Source organism: Ambystoma mexicanum, chromosome 1q (genome assembly GCF_040938575.1).
Source record: "Ambystoma mexicanum isolate Mex_15411 chromosome 1q, UKY_AmexF1_1, whole genome shotgun sequence".
In the NCBI taxonomy this organism is placed as follows: domain Eukaryota; kingdom Metazoa; phylum Chordata; class Amphibia; order Caudata; family Ambystomatidae; genus Ambystoma; species Ambystoma mexicanum.
Window position 1 is genome coordinate 1,036,565,693 of NC_090922.1, and position 23,530 is coordinate 1,036,589,222.

Here is a 23,530-nt window from a genome sequence, read left to right on the forward strand (position 1 = left end):
GTTTGTTAAAAGACCAGTGATTTGTGGAATACCAATACCCAGGAGTCTACCTACAAAGCCCCCTAGACTGTTTTACCAATTTCTTTTTAAATTTAAGAGTGGTTCTTTTGCTGCTGATTTTCTTGATTACCTCTCTTTTACTTTTCAAAGTCTGTAGCTTTTTGGAGGATATTCTGAGGACATTGCTTTTAAGCATATTGAGGGAGATCTCAGCATGGCGTTCACCAAGTCATCAGAGGCAGAACAGAGGAGAGCTTTTCTCTGCTGTGGAGAAGCTGTGACCGGAGGCATAAAACACCTAGGTTTCTTTGCAAATGCCCCGACATGTTAGGAAAGGGAAAGTGTCACTCGTGATTGATGCATCTGTGTATTGTGGTTTCTGTACCCAGCAGGAAGATCGGGAGGGTAAAGCCCTGTTCTCAGCATATCATTTTCTAGAGAATTGGCTTTTATATCAACTAAAATAACCTTAGGGCATTGTTATGGCATCCTCAAAAGCTTCTTGACCTAGAGCAACATCCCTTCTGAATTAAGTTTTGTGATACATTGAACATGGACATATTTGTATAGTGAACTGATTTTATGAACACCTTTTCGATTTCTGGTTTATCACAAGCCTCTCCTATCAGGGCATTCACTATCAACAGGTTCACAAGGTGAGCGGTTAAAAGACTGTCATCATTAAAAGTGGGTGGCAATCCATCAACAAACCTAACATGTGACAAATTTCGATCAGTAATTTTCTGTACATTTTTTCGTAAATGGCAATCCATGTGAAGAAGACGGAAGATCTGTTGAGATACTAAAACTCTTAACCATAAGGGAGTGTTTTATAGTTGTGTGCGAGTACTCTTTTATGAAACGCAACACATCCTCATCGTAACCCTGGCGGTAGCCGTGCCTGTTAAACGGGCACGGCTGCCGCCGGAGTTGCATTTTTTCAGGCACCCGTCAATCAGGAGTTACTGGGTAATTCTGACATTGCCGGACCTGGTAATTCCTGCATTGCCGGGTGCCGGTGCCTGTCAGTCCCCATTCCCATTTGAGCCGCATAGGGCTCAATGGGAATGGGGAACCAAATACACCGGCATTATTTGTGAATGGTGCCAGTGCATGCAGCATGCTGTGCTCGCGGGTGCTGCTCTGCCCTCCAGGACCGACCTGGCAGGCAGAAAGGCACCCACGTGCCCAGCTCGTAGTATGGCGATCTGGGAACTACGGTACCGGCATGCTTACCGGTACCGTAGATCCCGGACTGCCATGCTTACAATGAGGCCCGTAGTGTCTTATGTAATAGTTCTGTTGTAATCTGCGATGTTAGCATTTTCAATAACTATAGCATTTGTATGATATGGGGCATCTGATCCTGTGTATTGACTGACCATTTGTTTTAAGCTATCAAAGTTTACCTTAACGCTGTTACAGACATTTAAAGTGATCCCTTTAGTTTTCATGCAAGTCTTCCTATAGAAGTACTGTAGGCATAGATCTTTGGTCCCGCCAAGACAAATTTAACAATGTGCTCATTGGGGGCAGCTTGCTTATCAAAATTCTCCAGGTAGTCTCCTAAACGGGGCAAAGAGTCACTGTCAGCAGACACAAGAAATCAGAGTCCGTGATATAGACAGCAGTCCTCCAGTTGACCTATAGCATCATGAAGTTCTTGGCGTGCCCATACAGTTGTGAATGTTGTTGGAAGTTTTTGGTCTTTGTTTAGAATACTTACAACATACACACACTGTCTCATCATCTATGATATCGCAACTACATAGGTTGTAGGACGAATCATACATGTACTTGTACAGAATCTTGGTAATAATGGTGGTGTTTTGCAATTTTGTTCTCATTAGCACATTTTCACATAAAAAATGAAGGCACAGTTTGGCGAGCATACACTGTATGGCAAGATTACATTGTATCTTTTCAGGACTTAAAAGAACACCCTCCTTTTCATAGTATTTGTAGGTGTAAAGTAAAAAGCTTTTGTGGTGTCATCAACACACCAATCGGGATACTTTGAGGAATCCGATGATGTTATCACTCCTTTCCCGGAGCCTCTCCTCATGTGGCCATGGGACAGCAGCCACTACCTGATCCTGATCGTGGGGGTGGCTGTTTCAGGGAGGACCACGTGGGGGCAGGCAACCCTCAGGGGGGTGAAGCAACATCATTGGGTGAGACATGGTAGCTCCCATTCCTTTATAGGGACATCCCTTTAGTACGCCAGGTCCTCATGTCATATTGTGTCAGTAATTCTCTATATTTTCCAACACTTAGACATAGAACTATTAAACATTACGTAGTTACATCAGTAACAAAGACTGACACAAGGAAGAGAGCAATCGGAATGAAGATCGCTCAGCTAGACCAGAGTGAATGGTCTAGCTGTTTAAGAAATCTGATTGTATCCAAACAGCCCGATCGAAGAATCAGCACGAAGAAAGAGGGAGGCAGCGTCTGGAGCAGAGATGCATTTTCACAGGCAGCAGAGACACTGATGCAGGACGAGAGACAAAGGAGCTTTGCATCGGCAAGAGAAGCCAGAGTGACATGCAGACCACCACCGGCTGCAGAGACGTGCCACCCGAATTGGAGAGAGAGAGCGAAAGCTGAGAAGGACCCGAGTGTTGTCGGAGAAGTCAAGGGAGCCACCCTAAAGCCGATGACCCCACAGTGGAAGGTTGGGGCCCCGGGAGGGAGCTGGTGAAGGCATGGCATGAAGAGCCCACCCGTAGCTTTCACCGTAGCGCTACATGGAACTGCATCATCACAACGGTTTCACCATCATCCCTGGTGTGTTATAATGAATCGGTCGTAAAATAATTAGACCGAGGGACTTGCGGGTGTCAGAGCGGAAGCTCAACTCGCTGAGATATCTCGGTCACATATTGTCTTGCTGATGAGTAGTGGTCTTGGTGGAGTTTGGCATCTCTAAATGTGACAGTCTGGGAGACTGCTTGAATTGCAAAGAGACTTGCTTGGGGGGCTAGAGGCAGAGGCCACTTTTTAGGCTTAAACCATCATTCCTACCTGACTGTGTGGAGGTGAGCTGAAGGCTAATGGCTAGGTGCATCCTTGCACACACAACTAATGCTAGGGAGGCCCCACCCACTCTTCTTGCTATTCTATTTTTGCTTCCCACTTTTTAGGAATAAGATACCCACACGACGGACTCAGAAAGAGAACAGGCGTGGTTCCAGCCCGAGAGATAGACAACATACACAGGGTGCTGGCAACATACACAGGGTGCTGGCTGGCAGGGTCTCGCTTTAGGCGAGCGTGTACACAGTCCTTGTGTATATGTGGCATACATTTGACCGCTGAACATCACAACTCTTTGGGCCTCACACAGGCCTCTTACCAAAATAAATGTTTAATGCTTCATGCTTAAATTAAACAACATGTTAAGTACTATTGCACAATTCAATTATTTTCTTTATGTTGGAATTGTAGACGCCGCCAGGGCTCGAAGAATTTGTGTCCTGGGAATTGCACAGAGATCGCTACAACAGGTGCATGGACTAACACAGCTAACACAGTGCGTCACCCTTTCTCAACTCTCATGCTGTACCTTTGTATCTTGTACTCATGGTGGCCCTGAATCATGCTGTTCCCATCTTCGTCGTGCAACATTATGTGTTACTAATGACTTCTGCAATTGTATTCGCTCTCCCCTCTTGCTTCTCCACTCTTTTTGACTGTTTACCCTTTGTTCTCTCCTCCTCTCTCTTTCTCCATTTTCCTATCTCCTCCCCTCTTCCCCTTACTTTCTTCTATGCACTTACTCTATCAGAATTGTCCCAGGACCTAGTATGACAGCAACCTCGTCTGTTCTCCATCCCCTTATTTGTCTCCCCCACCCCCCACTCCAGCACTATCTGAAATGCCGTCAGGCCTAGTACGATAGTCGCTTGTTTTGTTCCTCTGCTCTCTTTCTGCACCCCTCTCACCTTTTGTTTTTCTCTGGCTCTACCCGAAATGTCATCAGGCCTATTACGGTAGTCGCCTGTCTGTTTCCATTTGCTTCCCACTCTCCCACTCCCTTACCTATCTATGTCTTAGCTCTTGAACTATCTGAAAGGCTGAGTACGATAGTTAATTTCACATCTTTACTGTTCATGGCCTGTAAGAATGTCATTGTATTTTCCCTTGTTCCCTCCCTTGCCTTGAAGGGCTTTGAAACACATTGGGCCTCATTACGAGTTTGGAGGTAGCCATGCCGTTACTGGGTCCGGGTCCCAGAAATAGGGAATTACTGGGCCATTCCGACCTTGGAGGGCCCATTGTGTATAGGCGCTACATAAATAAACTATCATATCATATAATTCCCGTTCCCTAACTGGAACGAACGGTAGACAAAGTCCCTACAGCTCACATCACAAAGTGTGTTGCATAGTCCCTGTGTTTGGGGGAGGTACAAATATACCAATGATGAAAGAAACTTGGGGAAAAGCATATACCCTCAGATCTTGAAAGTGAATCAGCATTGTATCAATGAAATATATGAGAACTATATGAGAGAACCTGGCAGGAGAGTATACCAGGTGTTTTGTGAGTCAGCGAATCCCAAGGAATATTCATTCCCTTAGCATTTTGAATTGAATTTATGGTGTTTTGTAACTAATTCCAAAAAAGACCTTGGGAAGGGAGCCACTTCCGCTAGAGTGAATTTCAACACCAAGAGCAGGGTGTTATCCTCTTGGGCTACAAAGAACTTGGTTATTCTTTTGACCTTTTGTTTTGTGCAGAGAAACCTGGGGAAGGGAGCCACTCCCTGGAACCGTGAACATTATCCTTTTGGAACTTTTGTTGGACTTATACCTTTTTGTTGATCTTGAACATTTGTGCACTTTTCAAGCCAAAAACCGCTTAGTTAATTTTAGAATGCGAGGGCTAGAATGGGATTTCAAACACAGGACATTTTTGCTTTGGACATCCCCTAGTTTTTGGTTTTGGTTGCGGTAGGGAAATACCTCCAAGATTAGGCACAGTGGGGCATTTTCCTAACCCTTTATTATTTAATAAAGGTTTATGACGACCAACATGAGTCTGCTGTGTCCGTGTCTCATTCCTGGTTCCTCACAATACCCTGAGGCTTCTTGCTTGTCATTCACAAAAGAGTTCCAAAGACATTTCCTCAAAATGCAAAATGTTATCTTAACTATTTTGTAGCCTTTTTTCCTATCCACCTGCAATTCAATAGTGTACCACGTGCCAAAGAGAGCCCTTTCCCTATCAGTGTGTCTACAAAGACCGGTTTCTTTACCCTTGCTACATGTGCGGCACAGTGGAATAAGTAATTTGTCATGAGGCTGTAGTGGAAAACAGGGTAGAAAAGGTGTTTGGAGGAAACACTCGACGTTTTATCAAACCAAAGTATTGATCTTTGTCTTTGAAATCCTTTTGACTGATGTGAGGGTGACCTACAGGGTGCCTCTTTGTTTTTTTTTCCATCAAAAGGATACAGATTTGTGAAATAATACTAGTGTATCTTTTCAATGGGTTATGTTTTATTGTAAAGTTTAACCGTGTTAGTTCACCCCCATACAAAGCATCTCGTGGCTTAAGAGGCTGTGGAAATAGATGCTGTTCTATATATGCTAGCGTCAAAGCATCTGATTGCAACATGAAAGCCCACTCATGCGCTCATAAAATGTGAAAATTCATGCTTAGGCTTTCAAGCTAACTATGTTTAATCAAAGTTCTATAGTTGAGATGCCCATAAATTGTTTTTGTCAGGGGATTTAAGGCATTTTCTTGAAAGCATTGGAAGCAACCTTGGTAAAAACAGCCATTAAACTCAAATGCTGTGGGCACTCCATCAATTACAATGTGTCAATCAAAATAAATATGAACCCACCTTATGTTCACCACCACTATGTAAAGCTGTTTGTATGAAGATAACAGGCCTCATTACAAGTCCGGCAGCAACCCTGCCGGTGCTACCGGCAAGTTGCCGCCAGACTTGTAAGATTTACTCCCCAAGATTTACTATCAAGGGTAAGATTTGTGCTTTGGAGGGAGTTGTTGCGCAGTCACCTGCAATTGAAAAACGTGTGAGAATAAAAGTACCAGAATCCTTAGAGACATCAATGTGAATTAACCTGAAACACCTGAAAAGGAAATGCAACTAGACACACCTGAAAAGGAAAAGAAACACAGCCTCCCTGATGATTGATGGAGTCAAGAAAAAGTTTGGAGTAGACAATTTGTTGCTACAGCAGGAAATCCTGACTGGGAACCAGAGTGCGCGCCTTGTCATGATTTTATACACTATGTTTCAGGAGTCCCGGGCTCAAGAGGCTGCAGCACCAGGGCCATCATGTCTTACTATGGAGAGCCATAAACATGGTTTTCCCCCTCGCCCTATCAAGGGTAAGATTTGTGCTTTGGAGGGAGTTGTTAACCAGTCACCTGCAATTGAAAAAGGTGTGAGAATACAAGTACCAGAATCCTTAGAGACATCAATGTGAATTAACCTGAAACACCTGAAAAGGAAATGCTACTAGACACACCTGAAAAGGAAAAGAAACACAGCCTCCCTGATGATTGATGGAGTCAAGAAAACGTTTGGAGTAGACAATGTGTTGCTACAGCAGGAAATCCTGACTGGGAACCAGAGTGCGCGCCTTGTCATGATTTTATACACTATGTTTCAGGAGTCCCGGGCTCAAGAGGCTGCAGCACCAGGGCCATCATGTCTTACTATGGAGAGCCATAAACATGGTTTTCCCCCTCGCCCTATCAAGAGTAAGATTTGTGCTTTGGAGGGAGTTGTTGCCCAGTCACCTGCAATTGAAAAAAGTGTGAGAATACAAGTACCAGAATCCTTAGAGACATCAATGTGAATTAACCTGAAACACCTGAAAAGGAAAAGCTACTAGACACACCTGAAAAGGAAAAGAAACACAGCCTCCCTGATGATTGATGGAGTCAAGAAAACGTTTGGAGTAGACAATGTGTTGCTACAGCAGGAAATCCTGACTGGGAACCAGAGTGCGTGCCTTGTCATGATTTTATACATTATGTTTCAGGAGTCCCGGGCTCAAGAGGCTGCAGCACCAGGGCCATCATGTCTTACTATGGAGAGCCATAAACATGGTTTTCCCCCTCGCCCTATCAAGGGTAAGATTTGTGCTTTGGAGGGAGTTGTTGCCCAGTCACCTGCAATTGAAAAAAGTGTGAGAATACAAGTACCAGAATCCTTAGAGACATCAATGTGAATTAACCTGAAACACCTGAAAAGGAAATGCTACTAGACACACCTGAAAAGGAAAGGAAACACAGCCTCCCTGATGATTGATGGAGTCAAGAAAACGTTTGGAGTAGACAATGTGTTGCTACAGCAGGAAAACCTGCCTGGGAACCAGAGTGCACGCCTTGCCATCATTTTTTACACTAAGATTTACTGGCGCATGGCAAGCCAGTAACACCGGGGGATTACAATCCCTGGCGTTTCCGGAAAGTCAGGCACCGGTAAATTGTAATTCCCCATTCCCATTGAGTCCCACGGGAATGGGGAACACGGAAGCACCGGCACCGTTAATAATGGTGCCAGTGCTTCCAATACAGCTTGCTTACTGTGGCCGCTGTGTCCAGCAGGGTCTGCCCTGTCAGGCACAGCGTCACCGGCAGGCAAACCCATAGTGTGCCGGTCCCGAAACAACGGTACCAGTAGGCTTACCAGCACCGTTGTATCCCGACCGGCACACATGTAATGAGGCCCATATTCTTGGTCCGCAACATGCATCAGCCACTGTATAGATGTGGTTGAGTAGCGCTTTTGAGTCCAGTGGTACAGATCTGTTGGTTCTAATGCAATTATTTCAGGTTTTAAAAACATATAACGGTACATAGCCATGCACACAGATGCAAAGGTGACATATTGAATAGGGTCAATAAATACTTCACAATAGTTCTCCTCTAAGGTATTGGGGTCTATCACAATGCCATTCTGTAGAGTCATTTCTTTGATGAGGTTATAGGCCTGTCTAACAATGTTGACTTCCTTTTGACAATAGGAACGTAGTTCTTTTTGAAAATCCAAAATATTGCGGCGGGTGGGTACATACCATGTGAGGAAATCAGGTTTCATGTCCGACATCATAGCATCCAGGCTATAAGAGTGTGTATCTGGCAATGCACCTACATTGTCGGGGTTCAGAACGGTTTTAAAACCATTGGGTAAGTACCCTTTGGCATCCTCAAAACCTAGAGCCTGTGGTAGTTTATTTAAGCTCATGGGCAAAAAATGTAAAGAATCATTATCCCTAATCTTTAAATGGACTACTGTCAACATCACACTCTTGCAACCTTGCATTAAAGGTGATGTCTCGATTCTCTCCTTCAACAATTATGATAATGATATGATATATCATTCATAACGCGCCTGTACACACGTGTTCCTAGGTGCTACAAGACAAGGGAGTGAAGACAGAGGCATGACAAGACAAACGATCTTACTAGGCCTTGTGTCATTCCGTTCCTGCAAGTGTGATAACGTAAAGTGCAGGGGGGATGGGAGGAGGGGGAAGTGCAAGGGTTAGGGAAGGGGAGAAGTGCAATCAGGGCAGCATTACTCTGAGTAAGTACAACCAGGGCAGCACGGCTCTGGGTAAGTGCACAGAGGCAGGGGACTGTGGGTAACAGTTACAGCCACTAAGTGCGCGGTAGGCCCGGAGGCAGTGCAGGGGAGACTGATCATGGAGAAACCTGGCACCCAGTAGTCTCTGAGGGTAGCCAAGCAACCATTTGGTGCAGGAGACAGGTAGGTCTGCTGGAGATAGAGAGAAAGCAGAGGAGAAAAGGAAGGTCTTGGGCTGGTTCCGGAACATCAGGTTGTCCCGCTCAAGTTTGAGACGGTCAGGGAGGCACCTGCGGAGGAGAGAGATCTACCTCCACTCTGCCTGGAGAAGCGTCTGACCCTCAGAGAGTTTGTGGTAGTTGAGCTAAGGGCTCGAGAAGGAAGTTGGATGTAGTGTGGGCCCCGGCCCCAGAAAGCCTTGTGGACGATGCAGAGTGTCTTGAACTTGATCCTTGCAGCCACTGGGAGCCAGTGGAGAGATTTCAGGGCTGGCGAGATATGGTCCCTGGGCTTGAGGTTAAGAACAAGTCTCATAGTCCTATTCTGGATTAGTTGCAGAGGGCGGACAGTAGAGGAAGGCAGATTGAGAAAGAGGCTGCTGCAGTAATCCAGCCTAGAGAGAACCAGGGCTCTGGAGACAATGAACTTCTGGGGGAAAGTGTGATAAGGAAGAATGCCTCTGAGGTGGTGCAGCTGGTAGTGGGCTGCCTTGGAAAGGTCTGTGATGTGAGGAGAGAATGAGAGAATGGAGTCGAAGATGACAGCAAGGTTTTTAGCCTCACAGGAAGGCCAAGGAAGAGGGCCCAAGGAAGGAGGCCAGAGTGAGAGAGGGCAAAGCAGGTGCAGGGGTTCAAATGAGAATGATCTCCATTTTACTGGCAGTAAGGCAGAGATCATTGGAGGCACACCAATCATGAATGGCGATACACAGTCAGGAATGAGCGGGAGAGAAGAGCAGGCTGAGGGGAGCCAGAAAGAGAGCTGACTGTCATCAGCATAACACTGAAAGTTAGAGCAGAAGGTAGAGATCAGCTGGGCCAAAGGGGCCAAGCAAACATCGAAGAGGATAGAGCCGTGGGGAACACCACATGTGGAGAGAGAGGTGGTGCAGAGGAAGGACCCAAGTTGGACCTGGGAGGGCCAGTCCTGGAGGATAGAGGTCAACCACTTCAGGGCCTGATCCGTGATGTCCAGGTACTCATTAAGTCGTTTGATGAGGATGCCATGATTGACTTTGTCAAAGGCAGAGGAAAGGTCAAGGAAGATGAGGACAGAAGGAAGGCTAAAGTTGAGATTAGTGAGCGGATCTTCACGGGTGTTCAGGAGAGCAGTTTCTATGCCTCTGGCTACTCTGAAGCCAGACTGACGATCATGGAGATAACCAACAGATTCAGTGTGGAGAGTTAGCTGGGAGATGACCAGCTTTTCCAAGAGTTTGCCCAGGAAAGGAGTGATAGAGATCGGGCGATAGTTTGCCTGACAGGTAGAATGGGCAGACTGCTTTTTAAGGAGGGGGTGCACAACAGAGTGCTTGAGGAGGGAGAAGTTCCAGTGGCGAAAGAGCGATTGCAGAAATTGGCCAAGGCTGGAGAGAGGGTGTCAATGTGGTCCTTGATGGTTCTGGAGGAGAAAGGAAGCACCTGTTTGGATGACACTTTCATAGATCGGACTTGTCTCAAAACATCATCAGGTGTTGTCGAAAAGAAGGAGGAGGAGAGGGAGAGGCGACCAGAGGGGGGCCGAGAGAGGTAGAGGGAGAGGAAGAGGAGAGCGAGGACAGAATGTCTTGAGTTTTAGTGGTGAAGTGAGAAGCCAGAGCCGTAAAGAGGGCCTGGGAGGGAATTGGAGAGGTGGAGATTGCAGAAGGATTGGCCAGCTCCTTGCAGATTTTAAAGAGCTTGGCCATGTTGTTAGAGGCCGCAGAAGCGCAGGCTTGGATGTGGAGTCCCTTTCTCGGACCGGACAGGGAGCCTGTATTGACTTTGGAGCAGGCGGCAGGCCAGTTTGTCAGAGGATGCACCCAAAGCCTTCCACTTTTCTCAACCACCCTGCACTTGCATCTCAGGGCGTTGAGGTCAGAGTCATACCAAGAGTTGCACTTGGAGGTAACCTTCAGACGGATTCTCATGACAGGGGAAAGGACGTCCAGAGGGATGGAGATGTAAAGATGAAGGTTAGCGAGGGCTGTGTCAGATTGTGACTCAGCCACAGGCATACAAAGGGCAGAGAAAGTAGCAGCAAAGGCATCCACTGACACACGCTTCATGGGCCGAATGACTGAGAAGGTAGGGGGTAGTGCTGGGGTAGGCTTAGCTTTAGGGACAGAGAGTTTCAGATGAGAGGAGAGCAGAAAGTGGTCAGTCCAAGAGAGAAGAGTGGTGAGAGTGTTATAGAGGGGGATGTCTGGAGAGATGACAACATCCGGGGTGTGACCGGCACAGTGTGTCGGACCAGAGGGTAGAATGGAAAGATACTGTCGCAGAGGTTTCGGAAGAGCCCAGAGGAGGGATTAGAAGCATCCAGGTGGACATTGAGGTCTCCGAGGAGGAGAAGTTGAGAGGTAGAGGCAAAGGGAGAAGAGGAGAGGCCAGCCCACTCTAAGAGGAAGATGGCACCCTGGCCATGTGGCCTGTAGATGGCAGTCATAGTCAGAGAGAAGCCTGGAGAGATACAGAGCCTGCAGACCAGGCATTCAAAGGAGGAGTAGGCCTGCGTAGGAATGACAGAAACAGGGGCCCACTCCAGAAAGATCAGGGTTACTCCACCGCCGGGTCGGTTGGTTCTGGGTTTGGAGAGGATCTTGTAGCCATCGGGGAGGAGAGTGTCAAAACTTGTGATAGAGCTGGCCGTGAACCTTGTAGCGAGGACTGGCAAGGACATCCAGGTCAAGTTCTTCGAGGAGGTGGCAGATGTCAGAAGAGTGTTTGACAGAGCGAGAGTTAAGAGTAGTGACGTGGAGCAGGTTGCCACATTTGAAAGACTTCCAGGATGGGGTACAGGCTTGAGGTACACCCAGCGGAGGAGGTGGAGGGGGCGAGAGTGGGCGGAGGTGGAAGTAGGAGGTGGCATAGTAGCCACAGAGGAGGAGGAAGGTGCAAGAGAGGTGGTGGAAGAAAAAGGTGGCAGAGGAGGCCGGGAGGTGCTAGGAGAAGTAGCAGGAGAAAGAAGGAAGTTGATAAGATGCGGGAGATGCTTCTAGAACAGGAGGAGATTGGGCTGAAGGCCCTGGACCAAGACGGTGCCATTCAAATAGACATTAATGATGATCCTGGAGGAGTGAAAGGATGCCAAGAGGGCCTCCCACCGAGTGCCACCATTAATGGGAGAGGAGATGTAGGAAAGAGAGCCAATAACATATGAGGGGTCCATAGGGGTTTGCGCAGAACAGAGCATGTGTCCGCAGCTAGAAGATCACTTCTTTGGTTGCCAATACATAAGCGAATCCAGTTCAGGACTCTATGTGTCACACATGCCTGTCTGTATGGCAAAAGTCCAGTCTATCTAATCAAAAGAATGATATAGCTGCCAGCTAGGCGAGCACTTCGTACCAACAACAATGGCCTGGTGGAAACTCTGGTAGCCAAACTCTCCCTTGTCCAGAATGGCTGCTTCTCAGTGGCTGCACCACGGCTCTACAATGCCCTCCCACTGGATCCTCGAGTATGTGGGCAATCTCGACTTTCAGGCGCAAGCTAAAGACAGAGGGCCTCATTATAAGTATGGCGGTACGGTATGAACGTACCGCCATACTACGAGTTTCCCTCGCGGGTGTCCGACAGCCCACCAGGTGTGACCTGGCAGGCTGTGCGGCACCCGCGAGGGAGACCCGCAGATGCACGGGCACTGTTATCCTCATCCCCACTTTGCCCTATGGGGCAGAATGGGGATCGGGAGCTTGGCCATACAGTCACCCGTGAATGGGCAATTACTGGCCCATTCAACTCATAATGGGCCGGTAATTGCCCATTTGCGGGTGGGAGGACCGATCGCGAGCTTGTCGGTAGCCGTGCCTGCCATACAGGCACGGCTACCACCAAGCTCGTAATGAGTCCCAGCGTTTTTCATCTCATGATTTCCCCGTCTTGGCCGATTTGATTTGTTCTCATTTTCTATCTGTTTTATGTGTTGTTTGTCTTGTCCCTGCGCTTCTATGCCCTTGGGCGTTGTCCCAGCGAGTTACAAATAAACTAAATAAATAAATAAATAGGTCTGGTGAGGGAACGACAAAGAGGATGTCATTGAGAGTCTGTCTGGAGGAAGCAGTGATGTAGGTATCCGTGATAGGGAGGCCTGGTTTGGAGACCAGGATGTCCCTCTTGAACTTCTTCCTTCCAGACTTAGTGAGAGGGATATGATAGGAGATAGAGTAGCAGTTAGAGAAGATGGGAGAAATGGAGAGCACCATAGGAGTGCAAGGAGAAAAGTAGGAGGAGGGAGTGAGAGGGAGAATGGAGAGAGTCACAGCCCAGAGCCACACAGCGCAGGATACGCAGAGGGGGGGTGGTCACACAAAAGGGAGCACACAGGAGTAACAAACAGGTGACACACAATAGTAGAAACAGTACCCCTCGCCTACGTGGGGACCTAGAGAGTGGGAAAGAGCCAAAAGGGACACAACTCACAGTACAACCGTAACCACAGTTGAGAGGCGACCTAGAAAGTAGGAGAATGCCTAATGGGACACAGTTCACAGCACAACAGTAGCAAAAGATGAATGGGGACCTAGAGAGTGGGAGAGAGCGTAATGGGACTCGGTTCACAACACAACAGTGACCACAGATGAAGGGGACCTAGAGAGTGAGAGAGAGCCTAATTGGACACAATTCACAGCACAACAGTAACCACAGATGAAGGGGACCTAGAGAATGGGAGAGAGACTAATGGGACACAATACACAGAGTAACAGTATACGCAATTGAAAGGGGATCTAGGGAAAGGACACAAAACACAAGAACGGCTAACCACTAAGGGGGGAGCCCAGGGTTGCACAGAGACAGAGTCAGAGTATGTTATGTCAGACAGTTAGTTGGAAGAACACGTACAGGCTGGAAAGTTAATAGAGAGCAGTAGTGGCTTCTCCTACTTCCCGCAACTTTCTTATTTTATTCGGTCGAATGCTGGTTGATGGCTGTGCCGTGCGCCCACACTCTGTGCTGCTACCCCTTCGTCACCTAACACCTGTGTTGCACAACACCACTGCCTTGTCCTATGACGGCTTTGCCGTAGAGCGTCCGATCATCTGTTCTTAAAGGTTTGGATGCGTGGATGTAGGCGCAACATATTACGTATTGATGGGCAGCGTCTCCTGGGCACCTACATTGCACAACACTGGAGCCTTGTCCTGCAAGGGCTTTGGTGCATAATGAAGTACCCTTCATAGCCTTGGAATTGTGGGCTATGAAAGTGTAGCCACAAATCGAATGTCAATGAAGGTGCTAATGAAATCCTTTCATTTGACAGATGTTTCACATAAATATAGTTGGGCAAATGTACACCCGTTTCCAGATAACATTCAGTGTCAAAGACAATGGGCCTCATTACACGGATGGCGGAGAACCATGGCGCTATTAGCGCCATGGTTCATGCCGGTAAAATACTGGCACCGCCTTGGCGGAAAGGGGAATTAATTCCCCCTTCCACCATTACCCTTCCCCATTCCCATTTTTGCCCCATAGGGCATAATGGTAATGGGGAAGGCGCTAATTATGGTACCGCAAGTTGCGGTACCGTAATTAGCTCCCTGGGTCCCTTTGCGGGTTGGTTTTTAACGTCTGCAAAAAGCAAGCGTTAAATTCCCCAACCCGCAAAGGGACCTCGTAGTAAGGCGGTAAGGATTTACCGGTACCGGTAAAATACCGGTACCGGTAAATCCTTACCGCCATCCGTGTAATGAGACCCAATGTATGATTCAGTTTTCAGGGGTGGTTTTAATCATGTAACACTTGTGTGTCTGCATTGCAAAGTGAGTAAATGCTGCTATCCCTCTTACGATGGGTTGTGTCTAGAAATGAGTTGTGATATCACGGGAACCTATACTTGAAGTACTCTGTAAAACAGTACGGGCACTATCAGTATCGGTAGGCTTGATATTCCCACTCACTGTACGTTTCGGCAGATGCTGAAATCTTGGCACTTTGGATTTTGGGTCCTGGTTCTTGCAGACATGTTTACACTTGCTATAATTGTACAGCAACAGAAAGAAAACTAAAATGTCAGCATTCACCTCATAAGGATGAAACTCTTCAGCATTAGATTCTGTGCTATAGCGAGAACAATATTAATATTTTATGAGGGCCACTTTTAGTGGGCTGTGAAGTAATACTAACCCTTAGGTGTAGCTGTGTTAACAGTTACAGTGACTCCTGTGACTGTGTCTTCTGCAGCAGAGTGGGCCTCATTCCGATTATGGAGGTAGCCATGCCGCGTTTAGCCATCATATAATATAAATAATAATAGAACCAAGAAAATAAATATTAGCAGGGACCCTTCCAGTACATTTATATAACAACAACATCCTACTACAAATAAAAAACAGCATAAAAGGATACACACAAGAAATAGACAGGAAACATATTTTAGGTACAAAGCACAGTCCTTTAACTCCTTAACTGCTGAGGGTTTTTCCTCCCATTGTTGAGCACTTTTTTGGACATTTCGGTATGTCGGCATTCAATCCATTGTAACCTTTTTGTGACAAGTGATATCCCGGCCAAACTTGAACCCTTTTCTTCCCACAAATAGGTAGATTCCTAGTTTGATGTAGGGTTGTGTGAGAAAGTAACTAAAAAGTGACCAATTTTGTGTTTTTTCAAAAAATGACAATACAATGATGTACAAAGAAGCCTGGTTTTCTTTTTCTTGTACGAGCTAGGAACATAATGTTTGCAGTTCTGAATTCACCATTTTCAAAGCTTTTAAGAACACGCTGAGTGGAAACAAAAAAACATATATTTCATAAGGTTACCATCAGTTTTGTGAGAGGCTGGCGATTGTTCCCTTTTTTTAATAGGACATTCTTGGACAGAATGGATGAGGGGGGTGGGAAAGCTCAATGGGAACACAGAGAGGCATACATTTCTGAAAAGTAGACAATTCCAAGTTCAGTAAGGGGTCATTTGCACAGGTCAGGCAACAACTATGTACATAAAATTCCCATAGTCACCAAGGAAAACAGGGAATCTCATGAATTTCTTTCTCGTTGCAGGTGGGAAAGGGTCAGCAGCCGTGTGTAGCATTTTTGTCCTAGTTCACACTTGTCTGCGAGCTCCATTTCTTATAGCGTACTCTAAAAGATCTGCAAATGTGCACAATGAGTACATGTTCTATTGTTTGCTGGTAATGCAGCTGTTCCTAGTAGTTCTATCTGATAGCATGAAGGGATGTCTTAGCATCTTTATTAGTAGTTGTATCTCATAGCATGAAGGGAAGGCTGAGCATCAGTTCACAGTAGTTCTATCTGATAGCATGAAAGGAAGGCTTAACAGCTGTTCCTAGTATTAGTACTATCTCCTAGGTTCTATCATGAAGGGAATGTTCAGCAGCTATGTGCAGTCCTTTTGTCTTGCAGTGGGAGGGATAAGCCCCAGGGCTGCATCTATTTAAACTTTGTTTACTCATTGAAGGAGAATTAAATAGTTTTCCACGATTAACTGTTTGTGGATTAAATTGTTTGTTATTTTTACACATTGTGATAATGTATGTCAAGTAATTTCAGATTAAAACAGCAGTGATTGGACACAGTAAGAAAGCTCAATAATCAATTAACCAGTTGTGTATTTGAAGGCTCTGTGAAGTCTTACCCTTTGGGAGACTGCACCAAAATAACCTCAATATTTGTATGATGTTTCAGGTTTTTGCGTTCTATCTTGGAGGGAAGGTTTGGAAGTTCTATGACTGGGCTCAGGTGACAACGGTGGTACTTTTTGCCAACTATGACCCGGAGCTCATGTGTTATGCACATTCCAAACGAGCTAGGGTAGTACTTGCAGGTAAGTCTTTTTCTTAAAAATGCAACTTCATGGTCTTTTGTGCCAATTGTAAAGCATGGGGTCCTCTGTTAGAAGCACCTTTTGATCTGTGATCATAGATTATCCAGCGGATCAAAAGGTTGTAAGCCGAAAAGAATACATTGCAGTACAGCTAAGACGAGATGGCATATGAGGAGGGACATTGGTTATTTACCCACCCATTGACTGTCCATGGACATGCCAATCCCTACGGTAATTCCAGAATTGAAAAGGGATGTGGGATCCCCTCTACTGAGAACAAACATGAGTCAAATACCCTGTTCTATGTATTTTCTTCCACTCAGGAGGGTCTACAACCACATTTTGGCTCAATGCACCCTTCATGCATATGAGCATTTGTCCTACCCATAAGGGCAATCCAGCACCGAAATGCTAGGCATTGTGGTGCGGTCACAGCATTATTTAAAAAAAAAAAAAAGAAAAAGGATGCGCTTTTGTGCAATGCTTAGTGCCCCGTGCTACATGCTTTTGGAGTATATTAGTTGCCCACTTCGGCCCTGATGCTTTTGACCTTCCTTGTGGCTTTATCAAGATGGCCACCACATCGTGCATGATTATCCAGACACCTGCGCATTGATTGTTTTTCTGCTGCATTTTAGTGCTTTTCTGGAAAAATTTAGATGTGCCTTTAAACCTGCACATTTATTGTTTTCAGCAGTACTCTAGTGCTCACCCTGCATATTTTGTTTAAAACTCCTCCTCATCTCTTCCTGTTTGGCTGATGGTGAGTCATTTGTGCACTGTGCAGCTCCCCCGTCTGACCCTCTCCCTGCCCACTGCTATATGGCTCTCTCTATCACCCTATTTATTCTTACTGCTATTCTATCACCTATCCTACCTCTCTCAAGACGTCTGGAATTGAAAAGCTTAAAAAAGCTCTCCTGGCCTCTAATCCAAGACTACCTATTGCTGACACCTACGTCAATGCTTGTTCCAGGCAGACTATTAACACTTGTGTACGAGCGCGATAGAAATTAAATATCAATATCACCGATATCCTCTTTTTTTCTGTCCCCTATTTGAGAAACCAGAAGGTGTCTCACCAACTAGTCCCCAGGGATTTGTCATCCAGGTGGCCAGGACACGGTCATCGCTTTTGTATCCAGTTCGTGGGGGTGGACCAGTGTGGGAGGATCACCTGGGTGAGGGGTTTTTGGGTAGTGGGAGTGGGACACTGGATGATGACACATGGTATCCCCTTCCCTGTAACACCTTTACCCCATCCTTCCAGGTAGGATATTTAGGAACTCTACCCCCCACCCCTTTTCACAACACAAACACTTTCTCAAGGACAGCCCACTATGAGAGAAAACAGACTTAACCTGACGTGTCCCGATACAATGGCCCTCCCGCGTCAATAATGAAGGCGGGCAGAAGCAGCAGCCGCTGTGGTACCGTCCTTGGCTCCAAGAACAAAGCAGTGTCAGTGAAATCAAAACAGCCGGTGAGTTGATACAAGACCGGTCTGTGTTGAAGCCAAGGTTGCAAGCAGCAACCTTGTAAGGCGAGCGCTGGAACGAACATTGTTAAAACACGTGTGATAAGATACGCAAGTAAAGTTCCACTGCTGATGAGTGATTGAACCTTAAAAGCAAGATACAATACCTTTGGCAAAGTAGTCCGGCTCCACGTGGGTGCTCAATCGAAGGTCTCTGTAAGGTATCCAGCCGAAAAGGGGCAAAAGTGAAAGTGAGGAAAATGTTATATCAAGAAGAAAACGAGTAATTGTGAATCAAAGTGGTCCTGCGATGGGTCAAGCAAAATCCCACGCAGAGTTGAAAGTCTTAGATGGAAGAGTAGATAAAATTGGTCTGAGCACGGCGAAGGGAGACCAATTGAAGATGTTGTGTCAAAGTGGGTCTGAGCCTGGCAGAGGGGGCCCTGGGGTGAACAGTACATCACCCGAGAAGTTGTATATGTGAAATTCTAAGACGAAAGGAACTTTGTCATGTTGCATCAGGCCCTCTAAAATAAGAGACTTTGAATGGCAAAGAGAATTTGGCACTGAAGGCCATGATGTTGAGTTTTTGAACTGCATCCTCACGCTAGAGAAGCCAAAGAGTGTGCTAAGCTCGAGTATGCCGCCTTGTCCCGTTCTGAAAACGTGGGGAAGGGACATATCATTTCTTTAACCCTTTTCTTTTGCATACCATTGTTTCCCACACTATTTGTATTTAGAAGTAAAGATTGGCAATAGGTTTATTAGTATAGGCCTTTTATTTTGACAGACTCGACTAGGACTGCGTTGCTATTATTTGATGGTCGTAGCTTGCTCCCATCTTTAAATTTAGGATTAAATAGGTGTTTTTCAAACCCAATTGAAGTTCAATAAACACCCTTGAACTGTGATCACTTGTGTCTGTCTTACTGTTTGATACCATGCCTTCCTTACATCTCCCTGGACCAATGGACACCCCAGCCGGTCTCCTCTTTCTCCTCTTCACACATTAAGGGTGGCACTAGATGGGAAGTACTCCTGGCATACTTCTCATCCTCTAGGTGCATCATTAATATCTATCAAAATGACACTTTCATGGCCAAATGCTCTCAAACTACTCTTCTCCTCCTTGACCAGTGCCTGCTCTGTCATTAACTTCCTCCCTTTTCCTGCTACTCCTCCTTCCTCCTCTTGTTTATCCTCCTCTCATCCATCCTCTCCACCACCATTGACGGGGGTACCATGGCCCTGTACCCCTTCTCGGAAAACCTTCAAAGCTGGTAATCAGCTTCACTTAGCTACTCTGAACGCTTGCTCTGCTGTCAAACACCCCTCTGACATCAGTCTCCTTCTTGAAGACTATGAGCTCAACGTCCTCACCCTCACTGAGATGTGGTTCAATGCCAGCTCTGTCACTGCTCTTGACACTCTCCTTCCTGTGGGCTACAAAATCCTTGCCAAACCAGGCCTAACGGGTCTGAGTTGGAGTGGCCCTGGTTTTCCCTGAGTCGGTCCCTGCTTCTATCATACCTACTCAATCCTACCCTTCTTTTGAATGTCTTGTCTGAAGGCTCAGAGTCTCTCCGACTTCCTCACTCACCCGCCCTACCATCTACAGGCCCCCTGGCCCTATCTCTCTTCCTCTCTGAATGGGCTGACCTCACCTCCTCTCTCTTGACCTTTTCTTCCAAACTCCTCCTCCTCAGTGACTTCAATATCCACCCGACTCTCCTGAATCAGCCACCTCACAATTCCATGACCTCTGTGAGTTCTTCTCTATAACTATCCTTCCTTCCAGTCCGACCCACTCAGCCTGGCACACTCTGGATGCCTTCATCAATGGAGACATTCCTATCTCTAAACCGGTAACCACCCCCCACCCCTGGACTGACCACTCTCTCCTCTCATTCCGCTTGGGGCCCCTCGGCCCTCTGCCAGAGCCTCCCCCCGCCCTGCCAGCCTCATTCATTGTCATTCGACCAATAAAGTGAGTGAAAATCACTGCTTCTGCTTCTACTTTTATCCACCCTCGCACTCCTGCTTCTGACTCTGTCCCCATTAACCGGCACCTCTCTATCTCTAACACCCTTGACATCCTTACCCCTGTCATGAAGATCCACTTGAAACCTGCCTATGGTATGACTCTGATTTAGCAACTCTAGAACGTAAGTACAGAGTTGCTAAATGGAAGTGGTAGACCTCGGGTTCATCCTCTGACAAACTGATCTGTCACCTGCTCCAAAGCCAATATCGTTTTTCTATCCGCTCCAAGAAGAGGGCCCACATACAAGCCCACATCTCTGGAGCTACTAACAACAGTGCCAAACTTTTCAAAATCTGCAAGAATCCAACTGCAGTCTCGACTGCTCACCTTCCCTCGCAACCTCACTGCACTGCTCTGGCCTCCCATTTCACATCTAAAATACAGGATATCTTGTCCTCACTCTCCGCCACCACCACTCCCTCCTGCCCATAGCACCTGATTAGCTCTCTAAAGTTGTCCGCTCTATGAAGGTCTCATCCAAACAGGTGCCCCCCTGCTCTTCTAGAACCATCAAGGACAATAACTCCTCTCTCCCCCCGGCTCTTGCTGATTTCTGTAAACGCTCCTTTTCCACAGGCTCTTTCCCTCTATTACTCAAGCACTTCCTTCTACACCTGTTCCTAAAAAAGCTGTCTGCTGACCCTTCCTGCCCGGCTAACTATCACCCTATATTCACCATGCCCTTCCTAGGCAAACTCCTGGAGAAGTTGGTCCTTCCCCCAACTGTTCGTTCATACTGAACTCTTTGTTTGCCTCCATGACCATCAATCAGGATTGCAGTCAACCAGAGGCACGGAAACTGCTCTCCTGAACTACCGTGAAGACATGCTCGCAAACCTTGACTCTAACTCTCCTGCTATTCTCATTCTACTCGATCTCTCCTCTGCCTTCGACATGGTCAACCACTCTATCCTCACATAATGGTTCTGTGATACCCTTTGGCATCACAGACCTAGCACTGGATTGGCTGACATCCTTTCTCACTAACCTCCCCTCCCAGTTGCAGCTGGGCCCTTTTTCCTCCACCATCTCTCTTTCCACCTGTGGCATCCCCCAGGACTCTATCCTATCGCCTTGACTCTTGAATATCTATCTCGCCCCTCTTGCTCACCTGATCTTATTCTACTCTCCTCATTTGCAGTGCTTATGAGACACAGCTTTCCTTCAAACTTCCATCTACTAACTCCTCTTCCTCCACTCACATCCCATTTGTCTGACCACTATCCAGGCATGGTGTGTGGCTAAAGACCTCTGTCTTAATGCCAGCATGACGGAGATCCTCCTCATTGGGACACCTCACCCTGCTTCCCTTGTATCCTCTAGCCGCCTTCCTTGGGCCCTCCTCCTTCATCTTCCCGAGAGGCCAAAAACCTCAGAGTCATCTTCGACTGCTCTCTCTCCTTTAACCCTCATATCTTGGACCTTGCCAAGAAGGCCAACTACCAGCTTCATCTCCTTAGAGGCATTTCCCCTTTCCTCACCCTTCCCCAAAAGCTCAATATTTCCAGAGCTCTGGTCCTCTCTGGGCTGGACTACTGCAACAGCCTCTTCCTTAATCTCCCCTTTCCTCCCTTCACCCCCTTCAGCTAATCCAGAATAGGGCTGCAAGATTTATCCTTGGCCTCAATCCGAAGGACCATATCTCTCCTACCCTAAGATCTCTTTGCTGGCTCCCAGTGGCCGCAAGGATCAAATTCAAGACCCTCTGCATCTTCCACAAGGCTTTCTGGGGCCTTGGACCGACAGCTTTCTCTCCCTAAATTCTTCCCTGCTAGAGCTCTCCTCTCCTCTAACTCCAATTCTGTGCTTGTAAAACGATTCTCCAAGCAGTGAGTGAGGGGCAGGTCTCTCTCTTCAACTGGTGCCTCTTTTTGGAGCTGCCTCCCTGCCTCTCTCAGACTTGAACGGGACCTCCTTAAGTTCCAGAAACTTCTCAAAACTCTGCTTTTCTCTTCCTAATTCCCTCTCTCCCCTCCCTGCTAATCACCCACTGCTGCTCAGGCTGACCGCCTGGACCTCCATGCATCCCATAGGGTACCAGGCCCCTTCACAGTCGACACCAGCACCCTGCACCCCCAGCACTGGTCTTTTGGCCACCTATCTGGTGGCTGTGCATCTCTCCCTTGGGATGCCTCCTCCCTTGCACTTAGCCAGCGGCCTCCTCCCCGATCACCCCTCAGCACTTCCCTCTGTCGCGGTTTATTACGCAGTCACACTCAACTCGGGGAGTTCCTTTCCCCCCAATCAAGGTGGTGCACAACAAATCACCATGATTTCAAGTTTAATTTGGTAAGGCCTCCAACCTGTCTCGCACCCAACCTCAATAAATACTCGGTGCCACAATGGACTAGGAACCAGGCCGGTGTGTAGTAAGAATATATATTTAATAATTTATTTAAACCAAATTTGACAAACAGACTAACATCAGCCACGAGTGCTGTGGCAACACAAGAACAAAAATGTATTCCGTAATGGCACCTACACAGTGATAATACTGAGATATGCAGTCACAATTTCCTGCAGCTTTCTTTTCAAATCACCCACCAACACAAAAAATAACAATTAAAGACACACAGTGATTGCTGATTTGCTTATAATACTTTTCTCCCAGCAACCCCCACCCTCCAAACATCAATTAGACTTGACCCCTCTGAATTGAAGGACAGTGGCAGAGAGTGGGAACACAATGGGAAAATCGTTTTGTGTTCTAATAGAAATGCACTCTTTGGAAAAGAGATTTAAGGGGTTAATGATTTTAGTTTCACATATTACCACAGATGCAATATGAGGGAAAGAATAGCAATGGGAACATTTGTTTTGCCACACCTAAAGAGAACAGGAAGGGCTTTGTGGTCTGGGTCATAGCACAATGGGAACAAAGCGTCAACTTTGTTTTTCCCACCACACATACAAATGAAATACAAGGCTTCACACTTCTGATTTAAAATGATGGGGGTCAATGCAGAATTTTGTTTTGCACCCTGTGTTGAAACAGGGTTTTGGGATTAATTCTTTTGGCAAATCTTGATGTCTATACTGGCTCAAAACAAACTGGGAGGAGCTAGTTAGTTTCAAATGCTAAAAAAACACATCCTGTGAATTTCTATATGGGAATTAATTGCTTTATTTTAAAAAATATGTTAAGGATCTATACAGACAAGCAGGATATTTTGCTATGGGGAAATACTAGAACAATACTTGAGAAAAATGCAGGGTCTACACAATCTATGTCTTTGGGATAGTTTTAATTACAAAAGAGGCCTCGTAATGGGCACCAGGGAACAACAGGGCACCTCTGGGACAGCAAGGGTGTCAACCAAGGATATCCCCCTCTGGCTCCTCCAAGGGGTCCCAGTCAGCTTCTATGCTATGTCTCCTGGTCCCTGTCTCCATTACAAGATTTGGGGCATCTCTGCTTGGGTGTTTCTCACAAGAGT

General features: G+C 46.6%; 1 protein-coding gene across 2 annotated transcripts in view; it reads left to right on the forward strand.

Annotated features, from left to right (window-relative positions):
* Window positions 1-23,530, forward strand: part of LOC138540931 (di-N-acetylchitobiase-like) — a 477,580-nt gene that overhangs the window by 17,635 nt on the left and 436,415 nt on the right. For both annotated transcript variants that reach the window (XM_069641718.1, XM_069641719.1), the window contains exon 2: window positions 16,434-16,572. In XM_069641718.1, the coding sequence (XP_069497819.1) occupies window positions 16,434-16,572 (139 nt within the window). The remainder of the gene's footprint in view (window positions 1-16,433; window positions 16,573-23,530) is intronic.